Source organism: Dermacentor albipictus, chromosome 4 (genome assembly GCF_038994185.2).
Source record: "Dermacentor albipictus isolate Rhodes 1998 colony chromosome 4, USDA_Dalb.pri_finalv2, whole genome shotgun sequence".
Lineage (NCBI taxonomy): Eukaryota > Metazoa > Arthropoda > Arachnida > Ixodida > Ixodidae > Dermacentor > Dermacentor albipictus.
In genome coordinates, this window is record NC_091824.1 from 138,743,111 (window position 1) to 138,771,004 (window position 27,894).

At 49.4% G+C, this 27,894-nt stretch overlaps 1 protein-coding gene across 1 annotated transcript; it reads right to left on the bottom strand.

Moving 5' to 3' along the window:
* Positions 1-237: 237 nt before the first annotated feature.
* On the bottom strand, positions 238-27,894 carry LOC135895777 (uncharacterized). The gene is made up of 4 exons (XM_065423939.1): positions 27,324-27,894; positions 4,833-5,188; positions 3,217-3,422; positions 238-1,240 (listed from the first exon to the last, which is right to left on the bottom strand). Exons 1-4 carry the CDS (start codon positions 27,474-27,476, stop codon positions 495-497), a joined length of 1,461 nt encoding a protein of 486 aa, XP_065280011.1. The 5' UTR covers positions 27,477-27,894; the 3' UTR covers positions 238-494.

A 27,894-nucleotide genomic window follows, 5' to 3' on the forward strand; every position in this document is an offset into this window, starting at 1 on the left:
AATTTCTTTGTACTCTCACTGTAAATGTAAATAAACCTCCAGTTTTCATCTCAAAGTCCTTCTCAACCTCGGCAAACTCCCGCACCCAACGGCAAGGTCCAACAACTGGTGGCAGCGCTAGGAATGAACCTTCGTCCAAGAAAGATCCAACACAAAGCATACTGTTTTGAATGCACGAGCACCTAAACATATTTATGAATCATTTTACAGATAATTTGATCGGCCATGTCACTGGTATCGGATGTACAAGCAAAGCGCGACAGTTTTATTTATGTATCACTCTAATGCAGAAAGAGCAGTTCATTTTGAACACTTATTTCCACCACGTATGCAGTGCCTTAAAACAGGCGCACGTCTCTCACACACACACTCGCACACACTTGCAGTCTGTTTGCTGTGTTGGGCGCTTTCAACGCGCACTTTAGAGGGCGTAAATCTTCTTGTGCGCAGTCTTTCGAAATGCATCGCCGTCGTCTCGCTCATGGACTAGTCCGTCACTTGACCAACTTGAGCATGCGTATCTTCTCCATGTCGCGCGCGATGTCGCTCGTGTCCGGCAGGATGCGGATGGCCTTGCAGAAGTCGAAGTAGATGCCGTACTTGTTGGCGTTGTCCTCGCGTATGTGCTGCAGCACCACGAGGTCCGTCTTCTCGGGCTTGCAGCAGACGTACAGAGCGATGAAGAACACCCCGGACGCCGTGAGGCCCAGCAGCAGGGCCGACACGACGATCCGGTAGTTGTGCGGCGTCGTGTGGCTGCCCCACAGCTGCCAAGCGCCGAAGCACAGCAGGTTCTCGACGATGAAGACGAACGTGAAGAGGAAGACCCTGCGCTTGAGCTTGAACTCGAACATGATGGGCCAGAAGACGAGCGAGGGCAGCCCGAAGAGCGCGAAGACGATGATGGTGGTGACGCAGGGGCTGCGCAGAGGAGCCTGCGAGGAGGAGTCGCTGACGGCGCCGCCGCTGGAGTCCCGCCGCACGCTGTCCTGGCGCCGGTGGGTGTCCCGCACGAAGCTGGATATCCAGGCGGTCATGGCGGCGGCGTGCGCGAGGCAGGCGACCACGACCCATCCGTGGATGACGGCGGTGAGCAGAGACAACGCGAGACCCCGGGCGGCCGTGACGGACATCCATCCCAGGAAGGAGAGCGTGCCCGTGAGCAGGCCGTCGTCCTTGCGCTGTACGGCCTTGATGAGGGACCACAGGCTGAGCGCGGAGCCCACCAGCTGGCCGATCACTGCGAAGACGAAAACGGTTGTTCGTTGCATCGCACTGAGTGTGAGGGAGCCTGTCGCTCGCTGAAGATGCATTGCATAGACTAGCAAGTTATGTTAGGAAGACGAGGGTACCGGCTGGCGACGACCGCCCTTGTCAGTGCGAGTTGGTAGGTGCCAGTGTGAAAGTGCAACAAATATTTTTTTACTCATATTATTTTTAGTCGTGATTTACAAGGAAGAGGTAGTTAGGTTGCCTTTAACACAGCTACTAATACAGATATAGGTACTGCGAACAGTTAGGGTCTGCAACAGAACTATATTCATGCGACAAAAATGAAACCGCCTTGATGTTTAATTACTATGCAACAGGACGCACAGAAATGGGCGAATGAGCTGTCTGGCATTAAAAAAGGAAATCAGATATATTTATTGTTATTCAGTCGCAAAAAAAAAATGCAGAAGGTGGGACGTTTGGCCGTCCCTACTGGGTCAAGTCGGGACATGGAACATTTACTCAATAGTCTGGACTGTCCCGCTAAATTCGGGACGGTTGGCCCACCCTAGTGAGGACAAAGGTGCGGAAGCCGGTCGGCCGAATGGAGCTCGTCGGGACACCCGAGAATCGTCCAAACTCCGAAGCCATTTATAGTGTCGCTTTACTGAAGCAAGCTTCTTTGTAGGGACGTAACTTGTAGAGAACGAAAACAAAAGCGAGTGAAATTGACTTTGCGCGATTATTGTGAACGTCTGTTGAACAAGGGTGTTCGGTCTGCTAATGCTAATCACGATCACAGTGTGTGGATGCATCGTCGTTGTCCTGAATGATTGTGGCGCACACCCACCCAAAGCCGAGGGGGGGGGGGGGGTGCATAGAATATTGAAATGTCGCAGACTCGTCTACCTCTGCTCGACTTTTGTCATTGCTCGTCTCTGGTATTAGCGAGGTAGGAATATTTGTGCTCAACCTGCGATCCCTTGCGTCCTGCAGAGAAGTGACCTTGCTGCTCTGGGGCGGACTCGGTGGAACGTTGGGATAAGCGCTGCATAATCGTTATTTATGTCCGCGCCCGAGTGGAGAATTCCACGACAGTTTTCTACTTCATGCGTCAGGCAGGCCTCTGAGAAGTTGGGTCATGTTGCGCGCTGCAGTCTGTTTGCATATAATTTACCCCCAATATCATTGAGTGCGCCATAAGTAAACTAACATGATTCCAAGTCGTGCAATATAGTGTGGAATCACGTTATTTTTTTTCTAGAATATACCACTGTGTGGCACACCAGTACCATACAGACTCAGCGCATCGTAATGGAATGCCAATGTTTTCACCCTGCGAGACCCGTAAGGCACGTACACCTTCCAGAAGCGCTGGGCTTCAAAACGGGTGGACGCATTAACTGGTCAGCCGTCGAGATTGATAGAACATTTATAGAACCGGGATCGTTACTGCAATGTAGAGATAGAGGTTTTAATTAAAGAAAAGTTTAGAGATGGTCAAAATGCTAGACTGCGATATATATGTTAAAACCTTATTAGATGCAGCAGGATCAGCATACCGTTCCTGTATGCGCTTCGAAGCACACGCAGGTACATCTTGACAGAGCATATGGTGCCTCTAATGCACTTTCCGTGCCAGGGAACACGTCAATGCACACTAATAGAGCAGCATTTTTAAATAATTTTTGCTACGTGCACATATATATATAGGTACTTCAATCTAAATTGCAAATGCGCGTAGTGTAGCGTTAATTCATTTTACACCTGACAGCCTTCCTTGGGGGGAAAATCTTTCTTATCTCGCCCGCGATTCTGAAATGGCTCAAGAGCACTAAGCACGCATATGCCGGTCAACACGTCGTAAATCCTTCATACGCGAAAGAACAGCCTCGTGCAATCGGAGGTGTTCGAGCAGGCCAGTTAACAGTGCTCTTCTGGTAAGCTCCCCCGTATGTCTCCTCTTCTACTGTGCACCACATATCACGTGGGAATCCCACTCACGTGCTTGTGACGTGTGATCCGAGTTGAGGAAGAGCACGATGAGATACAGCTGCAGCAGGATCTGTATGAATCCCGCGTAGAAGTCCTCGAAGAACTCGAGCACGAAGGTCTCTCGCTTCAGGGTGCGCAGCCGCACCATCTCGCCTTTGGTGGGCGATATGCAGCTGCACACCCGCTGCGCTGCGAAGTGGAGCACCTCGACGTGCCTGCGAGGGGTAAATGGGGCCAGGTAAACGCTCCACCATCTTTTTGGGGGTGCTGCTGCAACGCTGTGCCTCTCTTTGAGCTGCTTAATGGTGCACGTCCATTCGTCAACATCGCGTTGCGCTGCACACCGAAGTAGGCCGGAAGGTAACCCTCCAGGCGATCAGTACAGAAAAATTTCGATTTGTCCCCCTAGAGGTTGTACCCATGCATTGACAGACCATCGCGGTTTATGTCTCCCATCACATGAGCTGCACGATTTCGTTTCTCCCTTTTAATATCTACTCGATTGTCATGTAGCGGTTGATGCCTAATCCGCAGTGTCTTAATTCTCGCTATTCATCATTTGCCCATCGCTCGTTGTGTAGTATTCTACGTTCAGGTCCGTCGTTTCGCACCAGTGCAGTACATACGTTTCGAGCATATTGGAAAGATGCCATTTAATACATGCGCACTTCTGCTAATTTCGATGTGACGGTTCTGGACCCTGTGACTACATATATACTTTACTTCGATAGATGCACGTAATTTACTGCTTTGAGTAGCTGGCTACCTATATACATTAAACTCTTAGCTCTCTGGGTTACTGAATGTCGCAGTGGGAAGGGAGACGCGTTTGCAAAGGGGGCAGGTGATCAGCTGTAGTGGTGAGATTAAGAATTTTGCTGGTATATAAGGTGCGCTGGAGTAGCGCATGGGAAAGTAACTTGGCGTCCACCAGTAAGCTTAATCAGGCTGATGATGACGTCATGCATTCCGTGGCGTCGGCAGTTGGGTCAACAACTCGTCAACGGCGCCATCTCTGTTGGAGCATATTGGCGCATGTGTTCGCAGACCGCATTGTTCGGTCTGTTGAATGTTGTTTAATCTGTTTCCAAGATCAAGATTCTTGCATCCGTGCGTTGCCGGCTTATGAAGCAATTCATGGGCGTTACTTCTGTTTATGGCATCGACTGGCCTCAGTGACCTATTGCAGGCTTGATGGGCAGCCCCATGTTTTCGCGCCGCTATTGATTCTTTCCCTCTCCGTACTTCCTCCCCTATTTACCACGTTGCCCTGTGTAGGGTAGCAAACCGGACGCGCATCTAGTTGACCTCCCAGCATTTACTTTCTCTCTCTCTCTCTCTGTCTTCCTCGTCATCGTCTGCAAATTGCAGTTCACGTTATTTGCCGACGCAGCCGAATCGCCGTGCCAATTAAATGCGCGTGCGTTATGTGAAGTATACTGAAGCTTTTCAGGGTTCATTTGAGAATCGCCAGTTGACATAACTTTTGACTGAACACGGTGGGTGGCTTAATGTACCTTCAACTGTGTGCTAATTGTTGTGTGCCAGACTATCAGACGCGACGTCAATTTTCGGTTGGCACAGGACGCGCCACCGAAGACCCGATGTTACGTGAAACCGCGTACCCTTTGATCTGCCACGGGACAAGCAGCAGCCCATTGACGAGCTTCGTGCAGATGTCCGAGGCGGGCGTGGAGCGGTCCAGTATGCTGTCGGCCACCAGGTACGCCGAGTAGACGAGCGACGGCACGAACAGGCAGAGCACCGAGATGACGCAGTAGTAGACCTGCTGCTCCTGGTAGTAGGTGGACACCGAGTAGGCGTCCTGCGTCAGTTTGTGGATGTAGATGCCCAGGTGGATGAGCGCCTGCACCAGCAGGTAGGGAAAGCTGCAGCCGCGGCACGTGGGCGCCGACACGGCCTCGTCCTCGTGGTCGTCCCCTTCGCGCTCCAGCCGCTGCTGCTTGTCGGCGAGGCCGCCCTGCAAGCAGGGAGAAAGAGCGAGGGTGCTCAGTTGACGCCTGATTAAGGAGGAAGTCGCGAGAAAGAAATGAAAAAAAAAAGCGCCCGTGTACCGAACTCGGGGCGCGTGTTGAAGAGTAGTCCCATATAATCGGGTGTCCACCACTACACGAAGTCTCGCAATCCATGTGTTCGCTGTTGAACGTTAAACTCCACGAATCAGCCAATGAACATTGATTAAGAAAGGTCCATCTTCGCAACTGCGCAGCTGTTTCTTTCTTTCTTTTATTTTTCCGCTTAAGGTGGCTCAATAATCTTTATTTCGATAAATAAGGTTTCACCATGCACCATCACACCACTGGCGTATATCTGAAAACGCGTCCTGCTTCACACTCGTTTGGCGCGAGGTTGGTCGAAGTACCCGGCCAACCATGTCTCCTCACTATCCTGCCCTCCCCTTCTCTCATAAAGGCAAGCGCCTCTATATTCAGCAGCTATCCTACCCTCCCTTTCTCTCATAAGGGCAACAAGTGCCTCTCTATTCAACAGGCCAGCGTCCCTTGCTTTGACCACATCACTGCTAAGGTACAGCAGTAGTACCTTGCCCTTTCCTCGAATAGAGCGGAAGATGACGCGTTTTGGCGTTTACTGTTTTCATCGCTTCCGCTCTCGTTGGAAAGTAATTTTACGAGAACTCCGCGGGCTTTCTAGACGCGCACCGTGGATTCTGTCCGGAGGATGTGTCGGAAGAAAGAAAAAAAGAAGGGGGGTGGGGAGGTAAAGGTGCTCACTGGATGACACGCTTGTCTCGTCCTTTTAAAAGTCTGCAACCAGCCCCGTGCGCTATGCCGTGACACCCCAATTCTTCGCCGTTTCCTCTCCCGTTATTCTCTCGCGCTGGCCGGACGTCCGCCGTGTTGTCCGCGTGGCCGCGCGCCTTTCAGCTCGTCGCCGTCTCGCCTTTGGCGACCACCCAGCCCTGTCTGGAGTCGAGAAAGAAACTGCGCTCATGCGAAGCGCGAGCTCGCATCGTTTGACAAGAACTCGCATATAATGACAATGTAACATGCATGCGTGTGTCGCATATTGTACTGCAGAATGCTGCCGAGCCCTGTTGGCATCTTGGCATCGCAGCAGTCGCAGCGAAAACGGGCGGGGAAAGGGCGGAGGCGCGTGCGAGGGACGTCAAGGAGTGACACTGGGTCAGATTAAACCGAAAAGGAGTGATTATTAGCGCAGCAAACGAAGGCCAAGCCTCTGTTTTCTTGAATTTCGCGCCGGAACAGCAGCGCCGTGGTGACGTCACGGATTTCGTGCTACTTTCGTCTGTTCAGAAATTATCTAAAGTAGCTACGGAGCGATGTCTGTTGTTGCTTTGAATGTACAGTGTAACCCTTTTGAATAATTAGTTAAGCGCTGCAAGAACTAGTGACGTCATGGGCGCTGATGCAGGAACATCAAAGCGGCGGTGTCTTTAGTTTTTGCCTTCTTTCTGTCTTACCGAAAATTCCACTCATTGTAATACTGATTTGCTTCTCTCTCGCCCTTCTTTTATTTTTTTGCCTTTTATGTGTGCGTTTAGGTTTTCTATTCCAGAAGTGTAATTCATTTCTCTTTACTGCACCTTAAATGCCAGGGCATCAAGTGGCTTTGCGGTGATAGCTGTGCTTGCCCTTCCTTAATGCAATAATGTTCCAGAAACACAGTTGAAGAGCCAGGGTACAAACAAAACCTGGCGCAAATAACTAGTGCACGACGCAACTTTAACCGAAATGCCGCTGCTTTTCCTGGCGGCAATGTTACAATCTTGTGCGACTGAAGGCATGCGCATTCTCGACCCTCGCATTGCTTGAGCACGCGGGGGTCTTCGTAGAGTGTGGGCGCAGTGTAGCCCCTGGTAAGGGGGAGGGTGGCGCAGTGGGGTTGCGGGGGGGGGGGGGGGTCAGTTCTGGGGCGTTGCCTGCTCACGACGACCATCGCCGCCCGCCACACAAAATTGGGGGCGCCCCGGGGGCAGCCATGCCGACGAGGAACACCGTATTAACCTGAATTTAAGCGTCCGTTCATTTCGGAGTCGTGGGCCCCTGTACTAGGGAGGCTTGTCATAAGCAAATCGCGCATTAAGTAACGTCTCTCTCTCTTTCTCTCTCTCTCTCTCTCTCTCTTAATACGAGTTATCTCCTGTTCTCCTGTTTATCTCGTCTCCTGTTCCACGGTGGGAGCACTGTGGAACAGGAGAGAGGCCTTATTTATTTATTTATTTATTTATTTATTTATTTATTTATTTATTTATTTATTTAAAGATACCTTACAGGCCCCTAGTGGCACTGTGTAAGGGGGGAGAGTACACTCAAAGATTATAACATACAATAATTAGAATTATGTTAGAATTAGAATATATGTGAATACACATACAAAGAATACAGTGCAAGAAATGCGCTAACATACAGTAATATGTGGTGTCACAATTGTACAATGGACAAACCGAATGCTTTTGAACGCGACAGGTCATTGAACAAATAACTTTCACACAGTAACCAATAGCATTACAGAGCGATCCGGACATAATTAGGCTATAACAAAACAGTCTTTCACAGATAGTTGCACATTAATAACGGGAAATGCAAGAGAAATAACACGTTAGGCTACGTAAAGTTTGAAAAATGTGTTGTTAGAAGAATCCGGATATTTTCTTGGTCACTCTAATAAGCGATGGCGTTAGTCGTTCCAAAGGCGAATGGCTTTTGGAACAGCGGGGTAGTTAAATGAATTAGTATTTCCATAGATGCGCATGAAATTGAACCGATTATACAACCGTTGTGACCTGTAATGAGGAGTTTCAAGAGGCAGAACTGATGGCGCTGTATTATGGACGTATTTATGAAATAATGATAGAAAGGCTATATCACGACGATCATGCAAGGACTGTAGTGAGAGGTAGAGTTTAATTTGTGTTGTGCTTTTGTTATAGCCATAACAACGTGAAATAAAACGCGCAGCCCTATTCTGAATAGATTCGACTTTTTCGATCAAGTATATCTAATGGGGAGACCAGACGGATGCGGCGTATTCAAGTTGAGGTCGAACAAATGTTAGATAAGCTAGTTTACCAATGTCTTTAGTGGAATTATGTAACTTGCGTCTTATGTACCCTAGTGATCTCGAAGCATTGGCGCAAATGTATGAAATGTGCGTTGACCACGAAAGAGTCGAAGTTAGGTTAACACCAAGATATTTATATTGAGCATCATGCAAAATAGTGATGTTATTTATGTGGCAAAGAAACACAGAATTAGTATGCTTGCGGCTAAAAGAGGTAATTTTACATTTCGAAACGTTAAGCTTCATTAGCCAAGTATTCCTCCCAAGAGAAATAACTTCTAGATCTTTTTGGAGGATTGTATGCTCATCGGCACACTTAATGGAACGATAAAGAATGCAGTAGTTCGCCAAAATGTGCACGTGTGAGGAAATGTTATTCGGTAAATTATTCATGTGCATTAGAAAAAGTAACGGCCCAAGAACGCTGGCTTGTGGTACACTTGAAGTAACGTGTGAATGAGGAGACGAAAACTTATTTTCAATTGCACCGAGAAATTATCGCATGCGTCGAGATTCAGTCCTTTTGTCTTATCTTTTTTAACAATTTATCAATACGCACGTGATCCTGTGTAAATTCGCTGGTCGCTTACCGCTATTATCAGCCACATATTTTTTCCCCCTGAATATCTGATGTCCACAAGAAGAAAAAAAAAAAGGGGATAACAATATTTAAGAAAAGCGGAGAGGTTCAAGAACTTAAAGAATATAGGGTGTGGCTAGAGGAGTACTGATTAGAACTGCCGTATGCTTAAGTACGATTCAGTACGGTATACGGACTGGCCAAGCGAGCCGCCCTCCCCCGCGATTTTCGGCCGGCGGCACACCCCAGAGACAGGGCGTGCTCATCTTTTTCGAGGCACGGGGAGGGATGTGGGAGGCGTTGTTCTTAACCTGGGCGTCCCTGCCGTGCGATACCTGTGTGTTGCTTTTAAACGCTGTGGCATATTTGTTATTAATACGTTCTTGTGACCGCGACGTAACCCCCGAGCTCAGCAGACGCACCTAATTACTTCATGCCTGAGCACGCACGGTCGACGAATTGCGGACTCTCTCCACAGCCCAGCGTACAACTCCGTTGTATAGTGACTCCGCATGACCCGCCGTGGTTGCTCAGTGGCTATGGTGTTGGGCTGCTCAGCACGAGGTCGCGGGATCGAATCCCGGCCACGGCGGCCGCATTTCGATGGGGGCGAAGTGCGAAAACACCCGTGTGCTTAGATTTAGGTGCACGTTAAAGAACCCCAGGTGGTCGAAATTTCCGGAGTCCTCCACTACGGCGTGCCTCATAATCAGAAAGTGGTTTTGGCACGTAAAACTCCAAATATTATTATATTATTATCAGTGACTCCGCATGGTGTGACGGTATGCGGTGTGACACACCGCATACCGCAAACGCAGGCACCACTCCCCGTATTCCCACACGGTCTCTGCAGTTGTGCGGGCACTATTTGAGACACGTGATCCCAACAAGACTCTTTACAGTAAACACCGAAGACTGACGGTGACGTTTTCACAAACGCACCGCCTGTATATAGTCTCGGAGCGGCCACGGTACCGAACATACCGAGGAAATATCTAGCCGTATAATGGTCAGAGCGTCCGACCTGGACTTCCGCGATGTGGGTCTAATGCTCGCTGATGTCGGTCAGTATAGATTTTTTTCTTCTTTGTACCGGTAATTTTGTGGGCGGACACTCGACAGATCCTCCGTGCAAAGAGTCGTTGAAGTTAAAGGGACGCTAAGCAGAAACATAAATTGTGCTGTATTAGTAAATTAGCCTTCTAGACTACCGAAAAAGCCGCGCTTACCGGGAGAAGAGCACTGATAACCTGAAAAAGTTGTAAAAAACTAAAAACGGGTTATTTAAGAGCCCCGAGTGGCCGAAGTTGTAATCCGGCGCCCCTAACTATATACGGCGTGCCTCATAATCAGATCGTGGATGTTTGGCACGTAACACCTGAAAGTTTAACTTAATTTAACATCTTAACGAATATATATTTATAGAAAGAGAGAGAGAGAGCTTTTAAAGAACACATCAGTCTGAACTGGTTGTTTATTGTGTTTATCCTTATAGTACCCCTGTAACTGCTATCGCAGCTATATACAGAGAAATAGATGGAAAGACACTGCGCGGGTGGCTGTTCTCTCGGGTTCGGATTGGTCTCTTCCGCGACAGAACTTGCGCAACGAGTTCTTCCGTCCCTACGCAAGGTCTCTTGAAACAAAGCAGCTCGAAGCGGAAACCGGGAATGGTCCCTTCTTTTCAAGGTCGCCTCGCGTTTATATACGGGTCCCCCAACCTCTGAGACGCCTTCGCAGGGTGACAGGGTTTACAACAGATACTCGTCTTCCTTTTTTTCTTTTCTTTTTTTCTTTGCGTGTGGCGGTGCAATGCGTTCGGGCGCTGAAGTTTCTGCGCGAACTTTAGAAAATGGAAGTTCGGACGTTATTTTCTCCTGTAATATTCGCCGTTTTACCCGCCGAATGAAATAGAAAATAATACTTTGTGTAGAAACTGATTTAGTGCTGCTCCTTATGTGTATATAGATTTATATAGCCCCTCCTCTTTCTTTAAGGAGGTACCCCCCTTCCCCCTGCTCTCCTCGGCAGGTCAACTTTGTGACTGCGGCACCCATTCGACAAGCGCTGGAGGTGATTTTATTACCAGTAGTTCCTTGTGCGGGGCCATTCTAACTCTCCAATTTTTGGACTAACTATATCTTCTGATTAATCGGTTGATGTGGTCGGAGTGAAGTCCGTTCCCCGGCCGAAACATCAGCGGAATGCTGGCATTTTTCCTACATGCTTCTCTGTGTGAGTGCCATTGCGCGCCCCGAGACATTGTGTCGATTGCAGCAAGAGGCAACACAGCGCAAGCTAGTATGGTCGGGGGCGCAATCCCTGCCCGCCACCGCGCGCCGGCGGGTGCAGTACATCATCCGGCAGTGCGCGTATATATCTGCGCTGCGTCGCCGTCTTATGACAGGGTCGAAACGCTGCGGCAGTCGTTTCGGACCATCGGGCGCCCTTGGTAATGGGGCGGGAGGGCGGAGGGGCAGCAGCCGCGCTCCCCGGGAGCGCCGCTGAAGAGATCGCACGCGTACATGCGGTCTCCTCCGGGCAAACCGGATTGATAGGCACAATAGCGAAGCTTCCCTCTTGCCGTCAGCCTCCCCCACATCTCTCTCTCTCTCTCGTCTTTTCTTTCGGCGCGCGCGCAATCGTTCTTTTTCCTGGCTAATTTAGCGTGGCCTGAGTGGAGCTCGCGCGCGCGCCCGAGGAAGCAAGCAAATGGCCGTCGTTCTGCCTGCAGCGTGGCGGGCTTGCCGCGGCGGCACGGGAGACGGGTAATTTGCGGCACTTCCGTCAAGCGCGAGTCACCCCCCCCCCCCTTTCCCTCCGTATTATCCGATACTCTCCTGCAGCATATACCTGCGGCCGGCGGTCACCGATTGCTAAAATTCCTTCCCTCCTACAGAACCGCCGCGGGCGATGGAGGCTGCACCGCAAGTTGTGCCTCGAGTCTTCCTCTCCGATCAATCCGGCTCATCTCGCGGCGAGGCGCACGGAGGCAAAACACCGAAGGCGACCACCTCCTCTGTCTCGCATCAATCAGGCCCCGGGGCTCGTTCTGCCTATTATTCGTTCGTTACCTGTTCTTTCGTGGCTTCGCAGCCGGTCTTGTACGGGCAGCCGCGCTCTTCGACTCGATGCGTGCCTCGTCTGCCAACTCTCGAAGGAACGCTATGTGATGAGTTATGAGAGCTGCGCTGGCCAGGTGCCATATAGTAAACATGAATGGCGCTGTGGCTTTGTTGCGCCCAGAACGTTTCGGAGGCGCTTAGGAGATACTGGCTCACGCTGGCTATTTATGCGGCGCGGTCTGCGAGTGAAACTGAAGCGTGCTTCGTTGTGTAGTGCTATATACTACCGATTTGTCCAACAGACGCACTGTTGCAGTGGCAACACGGTAACTCTCATTGCATATTCCTCGATGTGGAGGCATCGCGCGCTACATCGGAGGAGACACTAGATCTAAGGCAGGTACGTTGCGAAAGAATGTTTCAGAATGTGGTTGTGCAGTGCAACCAGCCGTGATGCATTTCTAAAAAGAAAGAAAGAAAGAAAGAAAGAAAGAAAGAAAGAAAGAAAGAAAGAAAGAAAGAAAGAAAGAAAGAACGAGAAAAAACACGGCAAGGAAAGGCGAACTGCGCAATCCAAAGCATGCTTTCCTCCTGAGATGGTCGTTGCAGAGGCGTCTTGCGTGACCGGGGTGTTGTGGAAAGCAAACAGCGTTCTCTTTACGCTCATTTGAAATACATTATCTAGCCATTAGATCACCTCGCGTTGCGTTCCTTTCAGTCTACAATGAAGAACACATAATTTTGGCTTTAGTTCATAACGTGCTTTTAATTCGCCTTCCCCCCCCCCCACACACACACACAAAATGAAACGTCTGTTCACCTCTGCGTTTTATTGTTTTTTTTTCCTGTTGTTCGATCATCATCTTTGTGGCAAGTATATTTTTTGCATGTGTCTGTCTATGTTAGTGTTCTGTTTCTTGGTTATCTTGTGCAGCTGCTTTATTCTCCCAAAAATTTATCAACAGCTAACATACATTCCCTGCTGAATTCGAGACCTGTTTGGGTAACAGCTGACTTGTGGCCTACAGCACGTCAGTTTCATTGTGCGCACCGTAGACGCCATCGCAGCCTTAACGGAAAAGCAGCACGGAGCAACATTAATGTAACTCCGGTAAGGTTATTTTCTTTTCTCCCTTTATTTCTTTTTCGTCGGATTATACGCTAGAATACAGACAGTTTTGAATTTCCAATACGAACTCGCTGTAACGTGACAAGAGTTTATCGCGGAAAGTCCGGGCGAAATTTATTGCCTCTTCCGCGCGCGACCAGTGAACCCACATCGATATATGCTTTCTCCCTCTTTATTTTTGTTTTTTTCTTATCAACTTTCCATTCGACCCCACCGCATCTGATAAGAAGGCGTTGCGTCTGTAAGGTTCGGCTCACGTGAGGAGACGGTGGTCCGAGCCTATTTCGACTCGGTCTTTGACACGACCCGTGGAATGTCGTCCGGTCAGTTCGACAAACGGCTCTTGTACAGGAGAAGTTTTGATGGGGAGCGACCTCGCCTGTCTCTGGCTTTGATTCGGAGACGCCCTTGGGTGCGCCTCGTTGTACGAGAGATCTTCCTCTTTCTACAGACACAGGTCATGCGACACTTGCTACGCTGCTCACGCGTAGGAACGCACAACTTAACTGAAGTTGCGGTTGCGACACACTCAAAGCTTCCATAATGCGGAATACTATACCGAAATAAGTCCGTCCGTCTCCCCCTCTCTCTTTTCTAGCAGCCCACACGCAATGTCTGGAACTGTAAATATAAGTATAGCTCCTGTTTAGTTTTCTTCTTCTTGCTGCAGACAAGGACACACAACTATGGGCCGTCCAGCAGGCCCGGGGTGCGTTCGAAAAGCATGACCCACTAGAAACGGGCCCAACTGGGGTAGTGCAGAGTAGGGTATAACCCCGGGTCGACGCTTGGCCAGCGCCACGACGCGTTAAACCGTCGATTGCCGGCACTTTATAGAAGTTATTCCTATCCTCTTCTGCTTTCTCTCTCTCTTGTTTCGTTTCCCTTTCTCTATTTTTCTCCGTACATCTCTCTCTTTCTGTCTCCCTTTTACTCTCTCTGTACTCTCTCCTATTCTGTACGCATTTTATACCCCGTTACTCCTCCCCCTTCCTTTACCCCATCACTGCTCCCCGTGTCAGTCGTCGGATAGACAGTTACTGTGCGGCCCAGCAGACTTCTCTATCCTTACTTCTAACCACCATAAATACAAAAAGAAAATGGACAGTTTTGCCTGAAGGGCGAAGCACTGAATGCGATAGGAAGATTTCGCGTTGCTTTGAACTTTCCGGACGGTGCGCTAACTATGCGCGGGAGCGACTATATATGCGGATGCGACATATACGCCGGTGCTCCAAAATTTCTGACATTTGAAAAGCTTGAACACGCCGTGTAGGGTCTGTACTGGCATTGCACTGGCGTCTGCACTGCTCTAGCTACGACAGTGAAATCACATAATTTTCAGATTGTGTGCACAATTTTTTTCCCACTTTCTAATGATCAGAACATTAGGATAAAAAAATGTCTAGGGCCTTTCGCTTACGCATACAAATTCTGAAAAATTTTGAGGAATAATTTGGTAAAGAATATAGACCTTGCATGTACGGCTTAGACAAAAATATAGAATAATTCTACATAAATGTATACGGAAGATCATGGCGACAGCGATAATTCGTCGGGAGTGTCCATGTGATTGTTACTGCAATAAAAGAGGTAACACGTACAGTGTCTTCAGAATGCACGTTGACGAAATAAGGGAGCTGCTCAAGTTTGGTCTGTGTCGCTGTGCCGGGTTTCGCTGTCTTTCAAATCTTTCGAATTCCGTGCGTAAGCCACGTGCTCTAGCGGAATATAAATCAATTGTGAGTTGGCCACGTATCACCTTATCTTGTCGCCCTAACGTACTCTTTGTTATACGGCAAAGAGGCAACGCATATATAGACGCGGTGTTTCACCAGTTACACAGCCCCTAAAGCAAACGAAGAGTTCACGAAGAGGCAATTAGACTCGCCATGAAAGCAGGCGCTACGCTGGCCTTATCACCTGTGCGTCGAGGAACTGGCGTCACATCGGCCATCTTTTTGAGTGTCAAGGCCAAACTCCCCGGCATTTCTCGCACGCAAATCAGAAGGCTATGTGTACATGTTGCTGGCCTTTTGGATAGCTTTTAAGATGACACGTCCTACAGGGACAGTATACGCGAGGAGAAAAGCACGAACTGTGGCCACTTGACGTCACTGTTTCGGCGCCGAGCGGGTCTTGCGAGTGGGGCCGCCCGAACCGAAGTGAGGGATCGAGTGAGGGCGGCTTCGCGTGAAGGGATAACGCGCGTGCTCATTACCGCGCGCCCTTGACGACGCAGCCGCCGCCGTTAAAGCGCGCACGCACGACCTATACGCCAGCATGCCGCGTCGCCCGCCGCGTCAGAAGCCGGCGTTTTCCTCCAGGACAAACGGTTATCCCTGAGCTGCGGCCGTCAAGCGAGTGCTGAAAAAAGATAAATCAAAGGAAAACCTAAGGTCTACAGAGCCGCGTTCACAAGCTCTTCGTAAAAGGGAGCAGAGAGCAGAGAATGTTGGGATACTCATTCCTCTTCCCTGAATAAGCCTTGAGGCATCATGCTCAATAAACATCTAGTGAATCAATGAAGCCGTTAAAAAGAAATAGCTGGTCGAACGACGATGACGATGACATGACGACGACGGCATAACGTCGACAATGACGGCATGATGGCCCACACGTCGCGGACCTATAGGTTTGAGTCGTGGGCGAAACAAATAAAGGACTACTTGAGCCGAGGAAACGCGATGGTCAAGGCCAACTGCAAAGCAGTTTTGGACCACGTAAAAAGCCTAGTTTCAAATAGTGTGAATACACAGCAGCCTCTGTGCTTGTTTTTACGTTTGAAATACAACAAGATGCGTCAAGAAAATCCTGCAAGAATAGACGCTTTTAATAAAAGTGGAGAAAAATGCCATCGTTACCATTCGCCGGAAATTACGAAGGACCGCGAACTGAAGCGATGCTGAAACGTTTCACGCACAAGATTTCCTGAATATACAGGTCTGGCGTCGCACGAGCACAGTGACTTTCTCAGTTGTTAGCGACAACTATTTAGATTAATGTTTCAAAGTGCACGGCACCCACTAACAAAACTGCCTGATAGGTTGGGCACACGAAGAACGCTGTTTCCTCTAGAATGAGCAGTGTCAACGTTTCTTTATTTATTACATGGTCGTAAATGCGAATGTAGACGTGGTTTTGAATAAGTATACGCAATGCGTATCGATGCCCGTTCGTTGAGGTTGGCTTCTCCACCATAAGACACCTCTTGGGGGGAAGCCCATTTCAGAAATACGCTTCGTTCCAAATATAGCAGACATTTACACGTACAGCGATAACCGAGGACGCGGACGCGGCAACCGCTAAGCGTCGCTATAAATGAACGGACAATGAACTAAGGGAAAACAGCCGGTGTTGAACCTGGATCCGTCCTATATCTTCCGAGGCTGACTATTCGCCGATTGCATCATCACGAGATCGGGTCCACCCCCCCCCCCCCCCCCCCGCATGCTATAAATCGCAGCCTTCGAGATCGGCAAATGCGATTGCCTGGTCTTACTGATTTTTGGAGGTCACATCATTTAAGGGCGTCCAATTCTTTGCCATGCAACGTACTATGTGCGCGCCGCATCTTGAGCACCTGGGAACGCCGCAGCGTCAGGTGACGAGGCATTCGCATCAACAAATGCGGCGCGTACATGTAATACATTGAAGGTGAAGCAAAGCGATGTAAGGTTGCGCAAATGGAAGTACGAAGCACTGTGGAAGTATAAAGCGAATCTCCGATTGTTTCGAAAACAAACCGAAGTCTGTCAAAGTGGAAAGCATGGAGTAAAGAAAAAGATAGGCGGGAGCGACACGTGACAAGTTCGAAGCCCAGCAATAATAATATTAATAATAAAAGAGGCGGGGGAGGAGAATCCAAGGGGATGCCGGAAATGCTACCTGAAGCACGTGATCGCGTAACATGATACGCAAGTGGTGCACCGCACGCCCGGCTTCGGTGCACGCTTGTCGCCTGCGCTCACGCGAGTTCCACATCTCTCTCTCTCTCTCTCTCTCTCTCTCTCTCTCTCTCTCTCTCTCTCTCTCTCTCTCTCTCTCTCTCTCTCTCTCTTTTCCGGCTAGGTAAAATTCCCATTGTGCAACGCGCTAAACAGCCAGCAGGTAAGGAGCGCCTTCAGAGAAGGTTGGGTTGTAAACGCTAGGTGCGCTCCCTCTAAATATGTTTGTGTGTTTATAAGGCCGGCAGATCCCACGCCCTGTGGAAATCGATGTTATGCGAAGCATTGTGTGGGGAGACTACCAAGTTACCGTTACCAAGTAACGACCATGAGCTCACTAAGACGTAGGCGGATGTTTCATGACCTACACGACACGCATGTCATGATATTCATGTCTTTGTCACACCCTCTTGTCATACTATGCCCATTTTGCTACATACCAAATTAACGATACGACTATGAGAGCACCAAGACGCAGGCGGCTTGATAGATACATGTCAAGGTGACAAATGTTCGCCAAGAAATGCTTCGCATTTAAAAATATATAGCAGCAGTCGTCCGCCCAGGAGTGGAATCGGGAGGTATACCTACGCCAAAGGCGGCGCTCTATAGAGTTTATGAGCTCAATCGTGTATACAGTGGTCGCTATTTCACCGTAAGCCTTTGCCGGTCTACCCGCCTTCGGGTGTACTATATATACGGGTTTCTCTGGTATGCATAAATTAAGTTTTCTAACGAACAAAGGTCACCCTGCAGTGTTTGCAATGTCAAATTCACTCTTATTGTCTCTGACGGTATAGCTACGTCCTTTCTCATATTGGCTCAAAACGCAATCATGGCGAAATTTGACAATATGTTAGACTTTTCTTTACATTTTTTTTCTGTGTTGTATTTTGCCCTTGTATGCCACATGTGTGAAGTGAAGACACTTGAAACACTCCATATCATGTTCGTTGAGTTTATATATCAACTATCCCGCTTATATACTTTTTCATGTTCTTTCATTTTTTGTTTCTGAAATGATTGTATTTATAACACACGCTTGTATGCCCGCCTTCTGCAGTTCCAAATTAAATTCTGCAGCGTCCAGCGTAGCGCCCCTGGGCTGAATCCCTGGCTACACCCGACAGTGCTGGGCTCGGAGCTCGCAGCTTGCCCGCCGTTGCCGCGCAGGCAGGCGTTCGCGGCCGGCGCGTCACACGAACCGAGCATTCGCCGTCACGAATTTCCGGGATGCGCTTTGTCAGAACGGCGGGGGTGCGCAGGAAAGTGCAGCAGAGCACGCTTCTATACACCAGCGGTGGGCCGTTGTGTTGTCTCAGCTTGTGCTACCGCTGGCTGCTTTCAGCGGCGAGGCAGAGCGAAATGAAAAAAAAAAAAAATGGCGGGTCGCCGTCACCTGCAGGGGCCGCCCAGTTCGAGTTGTCAGGCGGTGTCACGCAGCATCCGCGCTACTACAGAGTTGCTAGAGTTGGCACAATCCGTGTAGTCCGGCACCAGTGTAGACTGATATGTATGCGAATTACCCACCAATTTCGTGTAAAAAATAGTCTATGCACGCCATCGTCGGCACACTGAATAACTATGCCTTAACTTGATGCACACTAACTACACCGAGTTTTCCTTAAAAAATGCTAATGAAGCCTTGTACTGCAGTTAGCGGCGTTCATTCGGCCACTTCGCGATGACCGTCTGTGAAAACAGAGGAAGAAGAATTTCTCTGGATTGGCCCAGCGCATGCGATGCCTACGAAGGAAGTCATTAGAAAATGCTAGAGTAACCCATCAAGAAATAATAAGCATGGTTATAGACAGGCGCATCCAATCAATGACACACACATTCTTACTGGAAGACAAATTTCTAGAAGTAACTGTGACCCAAATTAACTGTGCTCTCAACGAGCATACGCACAGTACCATGCTACAAAATTTCATTACCGTATAACGGGCAGTATCTATACGGCTCGTGTACAATATACGCTCGGCTTAGTCGTAAGCGCGCTCGTTGAAGTAGTCAGTATCCCCAACACTTGTCCGTTCAGAGCCACCGCACCCTGTCTATCGCCACTTTCCTTCATCTGTGCAAACATTTACGAAGAGAGCCGCGCAGATTCTTTCTTAACGTTTTTCAACGTGTCCCCGTTCGCCCACGCATCCCCTGCCACAGTGGTTAACGGCAGTAACTAACGGGGTGTCCCCACCCTGCTGTATATGGCTTGCACGGTGTGAGGCCGACGTGCGCCGCGGCTCCTCTTCGCGGAGGGCCGAAAGAAAAACAAGGACCTTGGCGTCGCGCTCAACGGCGACGACCCACTTTTCCGAGCATCGCACGCGTGCGCGTGCCACGGCACCATCTGGCCGTGTCCCTCTCCTCAATGGAGAGCGCTCGAAGAGTATAGCTGGCCGTCGCTCCACAGAGTGAGTGTGCTGCAGCCAGAAAGGGTGTGCGCACATAACGCGGAGCTGTGCCCCCTGCGTGCAAGGTGTGCGAGCACCCACGCGCGCACAGAACGTGGACGCACTCGAGCACCGCCTCGACACGTACTCGGGTAAAAGGCTGCGCCGGCCCTCAAGCAACACACACACACGCACAGGTCTCGCGCGGCGGGACTCCCACACGATCGCGTGGGCTGACGAAAAGTGGCGCACGCGACGGCCGCAGTGCTTGCCCGCGGCGAGGACAGTAGAATGTCGAAGCTGCTGTCGTTGAGAAACATTAAACGTGAAAACAGGAGAGTTACGCATGTGCCCAGGTGGAACGGACGGAAGGGACTCGGGTGCCGTTAATGTGGCAGCTGCCTGCCATTAATCTGCACCACATTGTCTGCAGGGTTCTGCACTGTCTTTTCAGAGGGCTCTCACAATCGAAGGCCGTTTCCAACGCCCGAGGCAGCTACGTGCCCGAGCGCAGACAGTGTCAGCCTTGTTTCATATCTGTCAGCTCTCTATAGGTAAGCCTAAGAGACAATTTCTTTGCAATGGAGCACCATCATTAGCCTTGTTCTCTAAACGGCCTGGCAACAAGCCGTTACGAGAAAAGGGTGCCAAAATATTGTCAATATGCGTACTGTAAAAGTGGTGGCACTTGTCGCCTATTCAGCTGTGGGGAGTTAATCTGACAACGAAAGCCGCGGAATGGTCGGAATATGGAATGCGTTTTCGGACAGCAAACGGACCGCAGCACTTAGAACTAATTATTACCCGAATTATTCGTGCGGCAATCCCGCGCCTAGCTGCGTCGTTCTCAAAGATGGTGTATGTTTCAATGTACTACAGCTAGTTTAGTTTCTGTATAGGGTAGAACAACATCCTAAAACGGAGAAACAGCCGTGAAAACACTGTTACGGTGTTCTGAAGACAGTCATCAGCAGTGGCGTAGGCTTGGGGTAAAAGGGGAGGGGCACATCAGGCATCCCCCCCCCCCCCCTTCCCCCGAAATTTCTGTGTTAGTATGTGGCTTGGCCAGCTGTAGTGTAGTGCCGCTGTACAAGGTGTTGGTTTTAGTTTTTGCTTTTTCTGCTTTGGTGCTACGGCGTTGTATACTATATATTGCCCACGTGTGTGCATTACAGGTTCAGTTGATTGACAGCGCCTGCGATTGTCTCTTCTTTTTCATCCGTGTCTATAGTTGTTGTGCTGACAGATCGTGAGCACCTTCCAACTCACCCTGTTCTCGCGACTTGTGCAGCACTCCCTCCCCGCCGTAGCCTTTCCCGTGCCCGGTGTGCCCCCCGCCGAAGAAAAATTTCTGGCTACGCAACTGGTCACCATACAGTCAGCTGCAGTGTCAGCTGACCTCGCACCAGGGGCAGCGCCTCTGACGAAGCTAGGCTACCAAACGCCCTATACGAACACCCCTCGCGACACTCTGTGTACGCAGCGGAGTAGACTCCCACGACACTCCGTGCGGGAACCACGACGCTGGCGTCATCGGTCATGCACGCACAGCCGGATGCGGAGGCGACAACACCAGTGCGGAACGCGAAGCGGCGCATTGGGGCGTGGGGCGGCGCCCGTTTTATGTTGCATAGGTGGAACCCTGCCGCTCGCTTGCAGCAGCCTCTGTCGTCGCCTGCTATGCTGAGAACAACAAAGCCACTTTTAATCTTTCCGAAAGACACTGGTCCACGGAATATATTTTAAGTAGTTTGTACGCTGCGTTGTGTGTTGTGCTTTGTGTGCGTTGTATGCCTCGGCGTCTGTGACGCGCACTGCGCGTATCATTTCGTTTCTCACCATCACCGTCTGGAGTATATAGCAGCGCGTGCCGACATTCAAGCCTCTCCAGGATTCACTATAGAGAGCTCGTCTCTCGCTCTGTACATTAATGGTCGGTACTGGTAAAATTGGAGTGTACTTGCAAGTGAAAATACCTTTAAAATTCTGGTGCTGACAATTTTCTGATGCCCCGTCAGAACGTCATTTTCAATTATAATGGAAGTCGATCTGCGTTTGAATTCGTCAAGCGCAGTGGAAGCGTGAAAAGTGCAGGATCGAAGTCAGGCGGGCTTGAAAAAGAAATTACAATAATAACAAACAAAAGAAGACGCCCAGCTCAGCATTCTAAGTGCTTTAACTGCTCTAACTAAAGCACGCTCAAAACTGTCTGTGTGGCACCGGTATTAGACAAAACGGAAGTGTCGCTTCAATTAAAGCACGATGCGTAACTTTATGTTGCCGAACCTATAGGCTACCTTTTTTGCGGTGATTATATTTGCTGACTCGTTCTCATTTGGACAGCTAGAGCTTCTTTAATGCGTTCACATGCGTCATAACCTTTAAATGTAACAAGATTTTTTAGCTGAGTGGTTTCAGCTTGTCGAAGCCGAGCACTAAGCGAGACATCAAGTGCAAGTGATGGCAATTAATGACGTTAATTATATGCCATTACAACAAGCAGGGGCATGATGTATACGTATTTCCTCCCCCTACCTATACTGCAGGATTGTCTGTCCTGGCCCACATTTCCTTTTGTCCCGCTTTTGCGCGTTTCTGTGGTACATACATAGTTATAGTATGTTCACGCGTCTTCGTTTAAGATTCTTATCAGTGTTGTGTTTACATGCGTGTGCCCTACTGTGCGCGTATACGTACTGTTCTGTGTGTGTCACAGCCGTTTTCTCTCTCTCTTTCTTTTCTTCTTCATAACTCTATTACAGCGATAGCTGCTTCAGTTACCCATCCGCCAAATTTTACGACGCCTGTTGCAGGTATACCACCACCGCGTTTATTTTAGCCTCACCATCATGTCTTCCTATCAGAACAAATCGCCTGAAAACAGGACGCTTATGGTGCGCACTGTTCTGGGACATGTTAGCTCGCGGTACCTATATAGTTGCCCAAAACTCACTAACCACGTTTCACAGATATTTTAGAGGGCGCAATTTTTGTGCGCGTACTGAGATGTCCATATACGACTTCACTTCCGAACAGACGCAGTTGCGTTTTGCCACTCCCTGCTTCAAAAGCGTTCGCAAGGTTACGCATCTCTCATACGACTACACCTTAGACTTAATTTAGAGCATCTAACGCAGTATTGTTTCTACTCTTAGCAACAGGGCTAAATTTATAAATAGTCTGAAGAGCGGACAGATACGACAAGCATCTCAAAAGAACATCCTGCTACATGTATCCTGCTGCATGCGCCTTCTCGGATATGACTGTATTGTACACTTAACACGCTGCATATTAAGGACAGCCATTTTCACAATACAGGCTGTTAGTGTACATGCTGCACCTTGACAACTAATATATCCACCTCAAAAGAACGGAGCATGTGTTGGTGGGCTAGTTGGTTAAGCATGATTACAAAGACGGCGCCGACGTGCTGTCTCGTGTCCCCCTTCTTCGTGTGTTGTTTTATTCGGCGCCGTCTTTGTAATCAAAAGAACGAGCTGTCACTTCATTGCTTCTGCACGGATACAACCGCATCGTACATGAAATAGGCTGCCACTAATCATATCATGAGAAGCCAACAAAGACACCAAGGAAAACGCAGGGAAAATTACTTGTACTTACTAATTGAATTAAAGAAATTATAAATTAATGGCAATGAAAGTGGATGAAAAAACAACTTGCCACAGGTGGAGAACGATCGCACGTCTATTGAACTACCGCGGCGCGGTTTCCCCATCCACTTTCTTGAGTATTTGTGTATTACTACTATATAGAACTAACCTTGGGAGCGTTGGCCAACGCCACCACTCACAAACCTTGGCGGTGGATGTGGAACGTCCGTGCTTTCTGCCTCAGGCTTTACGAGTACGTGATCTTTCTGGGTGATCAAGGCAACTGGTCAATAAACCCACACGTGCTACCTGAAGGCATCTATGTTGCCGGATTCTAGACCCTCGTATATGTAAGAACGAGAAGAAAGGGGGTAACCGAGGGGCCTGATTTTTATTAATCATATCATGAGAAGCCAACAAAGAAAGGCACTAAGGAAAACACAGATGAAGTTACTTGTACTTACTAATTAAATTAAGTAAATGATGAATTAATGATAATGAAAGCGGATGAAAAAAAAAACAACTTGCCGCAGGTGGGAAATGATCCCACGTCTTCACATCACGCGCGCGATGCTCTAACCAATTGAGCTACCGCGGCGCGGTTTTTACACAGACGCCACCGCATATTAAGCGAGAAAGGCTACCTCTACCAATATGCAGATTCTACAACGTCGTATACACGAACGGCCTGTTACTATGTTGCGTATCGCACGGTACTTCGGCTCGGCAACTCTCCTCCCCAAATGGTCCGCGTGGATGCTTAGCCACGCGTTCGGGGCGAAGAGAAAGGAAAGCCGCCGGAATGACCTTGGCCACCAGCGTCGCGGGGCAGCATGTTTGTTCACATGGCGTCGAGGAGCGTCAAAAGTGGCGAGCGCGCAAGGCGCCCGTCTGCACGAACGTATAACGGGCAACTCTCGTCCCATCTGAACCAAAAGGTGTGTCGTCCGTACTTTGCCAACATCCACGATTAATTACGCATGCCTCCTGGGCAGCTTGCGGCGGCCCGCAAGTGTCACTTTGTTGCTGTCAGCTTTCCGTCCGAGCAACCTCCCCTCCCCCCTCCCCCCTCCCCCCACCCCTATCTTCTTTTAACTTAGGTGAACCGGCCGCTTCCGTCCTTTCCTCTTTCTTTCTTTTAAAGTGTTTCGCAAGCATTTTATTCCTCACTTAGTCCGCCGCAGTTCGTTAACTAACCGTATAACCCGCGATCAGTGGTTAATTCCAGCATAAACCCGTCTCGCATGCTTCTTCGCGCCATTAGTTAATTAACGGCTCGTTGGCAGACACGTAAGCGGGAAGTAAGCCAAAAAGACCGTAACGTCTTAGAGGAACACCTGAGCTACGTGGGACGCAGACTAGATGGACTCCGGTGTAATTTTGACCACCTATGGCTTTATTAACGTGCGCCGCGAAGCGCAAGTACACTAGGGCTTTTGTTGTTGTTGTTGTTGTTGTTGTTGTTGTTGTTATTATTATTATTATTATTATTATTATTATTATTATTATTATTATTATTATTATTATTATTATTATTATTATTATTATTATTATTATTATTATTATTATTATTATCGCACCCTCTTGGAAATACAGTCGACGCCAGCATGCCGTACTGCATGTCTTCAGTTACGTGCATTATTTGTGCTCGTTTAATATCGCGCTGATAGCTGGCAAAAAGTAGTTTTGGCTGCTCAAACATGATTAGCAGCTTTTTATTACACCACACGAGCATCCAAAAAGCAGCGTGTATTTATTTATTTATTTATTTTTCTGCTGCCTTCTCACGCTGAACAATCACGCGACTTCAGTATACGTACGCACGCATACATACGCGATGTTATTTTCCAATATATTTGCTTTAAGCTAAGGAAACCGAGAACATGTGTTTCATAGCATGCAACATAATTAGCCAAGGAGACCAAAATTAGGGCAGTAGAAACCGGATTGTATACTCAATGGAGCTTTTGCCCTCACCATTTGCCTCCCATACGGCGCCGTCTCGATTTGCGCGAGGAGGAGGGAGAGAGAGAGCGACACGATCACTTTGCACAAGCAGAAACTTTTCCGCCATTGTTCAAGGCCAGGAAAAGAGAGGAGAATAGGCCACGCAGATGGGAGACAACGCAAATGTGAGATCGCGCCTTCGACTATACAGGCTCTGAATGCTAACGGTCTGAAAGACGACGTTATAAGCCACGAATGGCCTTGTACAACATTTATGTCGGTCGCTCCGCTCCCTACTCGGGCACTTGAAGGGCTCCGCCTATTTCTGTCTCATTCATAGAAGCCCTGATGCTCGCCGATGCCTCCACATCGCCTTGTCGTAGGTTTTTGCTGGCTTCCGAAGTGGCGGCGGGGGTGCTGATGGCAGTATAATATATAGTATCAGTAGTAGGAGGAAGTGTCATCGCCATCTCAGTAGGAGGAGGAAGTGTCATCGCCATCTCAGTAGTAGTAGTAGTAGTAGTAGTAGTAGTAGTAGTGACAGTAAAGTGGTTGTATGTCGAAATGCATTCTACTATAATCGCTTTCCAAGACCACACCATTCAAACTTCGGAACGCTGGCTTGCTTGACGAACAACGTGCTTCGTCAAAGTGACAAAAACTTTACATCGCTTCGTCCTCCCTCACCACAACCTTTTTTTTTTCCTTTGTTAAAAATTTCTTTCTCTTTAGTTCTCTCGATCCAGTAGAACCGTATACCGTTCTCGGTGCCCTTCCCGATGCAGATATAGTATCCGTGGCAGCCAGTTCTTACTGTAAATACTTGCTTTACAGTAATATGCCTTCCCTCTCTCAGAGTAGATTTCGGAAGGGAGTGCCATGGGCACTGGCGTACTTCGCGAATGTCGCGTCGATACATTCTGCAAAAGCAGCCTTGTTTCGCCACCGCGATGAGCGCCCATCGAGTGTGCCCGTCAGCTTGCCGGTCTGTTTATTCCGACACAGGCGCTTTCAGGGCTTTTATTACACAGGCGTCGTGATAAGCATGCGCGCACTGCAGCTAACGGAGATGAGAAGGAGGTGGAGGAGCCTCCTTCGCTCATGCACGGTGCATCTACAGAACGCGCCAAGAAAGCTCGCGCATCCAATTCGAACAACGCAGGCAGCCACGGTATAAAGCCCCTGAAAAGGCTTTATAGATGCAACTTTCCGCGCGTCCGATAGGGATACATCATGAAGGGGTTCCTTCCTGTTTCTTCTTTCTAATTATTTAAATGAAGAAGGGGAGGTTGTCACTTGTTGTTGTTGTTGTTGTTGTTGTTGTTAAACGAATCGCAAGTACAATTCAATCGGCCCCTACAAGCTCTCCAGTCTGCCATGGGGGAAAAAATATCTTCTGGTTAACTGATCGTAACCGCTGTGTTCGTGCACAGCATTAAGACTTTGCTGCTGCTGCGCCGTAAAATTTTACCTAACCCATTCATGGGCCAGATATGGCTTGGAAGTTGGTTCCAGTGGAATCTAGCAAGAACGAAGCATATATGTAAATACAAAAAACTAAAGGAGCGAGAGAGAGAAGAAGAAAGAAGGAAAAAAGCAAGAAAGCAAGCGCAGCATCCGTGAAGGGGGAACAATGCTGCCCGCGATCGCAGCCGTCGGAGTTCGGTGGGGTGTGCCGTGATCGTACACGCTGCGCCTTTCTTTTCGCTCACGCGCGCGTGCGTTCATCCGTGAAGGTCGCCCTGGCTGGCGTCCAGCACCCAGAGGACTGCGGCATGCGCACAGGTGTACGTCGTGTATACGCTGCCGCGGCTACTGTGTGCGTTACGCGCAACGTACCCGCTGGATCTCGCGCTCGCGTCACTGCACCCCTTTTCAACTCCCTCGTCCCAGTAACGCGTATCCCTTTCGGCAGCAGCCACGCCTGGAGGCCGTAACCATGGGGTCTCACTTCGGTGAAGGTTAATTGTGACCTCTCAAGTGCGTGTCCGTGGCCAGACAGGTCGTGTCTTTTTTCACTGTCAGTCGTTACAGTTTCCGCGAAAAGAAGTAATTTCAACCGACGTTTACTAGCGACACGTATAGTTAGCGAACCCTGTAGTTAGCATGGGGGCCGTTCTAAATGACATGTCCCTTACTGATCATCTGTTGTAACATGTCAGCCATTTCGCTGGGCTAACATCTCCAGTTCCCATTAAAGTTACCTTTCTTTTTTTCTTAGAGGAGACTTTAGTCCTGGCTTCCATTTATAAAATACTGTAAGAAATAACGGTACAATTGATAACACCTTCTAATTTACAGCGCGCATTTCGCCGCAGGCTGAAGGGGGCCCAGCGCGTAACTAAACGGTGAAGTCCTTATTACGACAGTTACTCACATCCTCCGGGCACACGGTCTCGTCGGCCGTCCTGCCTGCAGGTGTCGGTGCGTGGACGCTGTTACGGTGCGGCGTATGGTTGCCGGTGCCGTTCGTGGTGGCGGCGGCGGCGGTGTTGTTGTTCCTGGACGTGCCCGCTTCCTGGTCGTCCATGCTTGTCCGTCCCAGTCGACGTCGTCGCTACGCGCTTACACCAGCGGGGCGCCGCGGCGTCAGGACGACGACGTCGTCGTCTCCAGGTTCATTCGCACGAAGAGGCGGCTGCGGCAAGAGCCCGCAGCCGCACAGCTGCACCGGCGTCGCACGCGCAACGGTTGAAAAACGGCGAAGCACTCGCGGAGGTCCCAAAGGCAACACCGGCTCTCGCAGACTCGGACTTGTTGCGCTTCTCGCGCCGAGTTAACTCGGAGAGAGAGCTCCTCGGAGCGGAGCGGCGCTCGGTGGGCGCGGCGCGCAGTCGTGTGTACGCGTATGTACGCGTGTGTGCGGCTGCTAAACACCCGTTGCCGTCCGAGTGGTTGCTACGCGCGCTCTCCGTCCGGCGGCTTGGGCGGGCTCGTGCGCGGTCCTC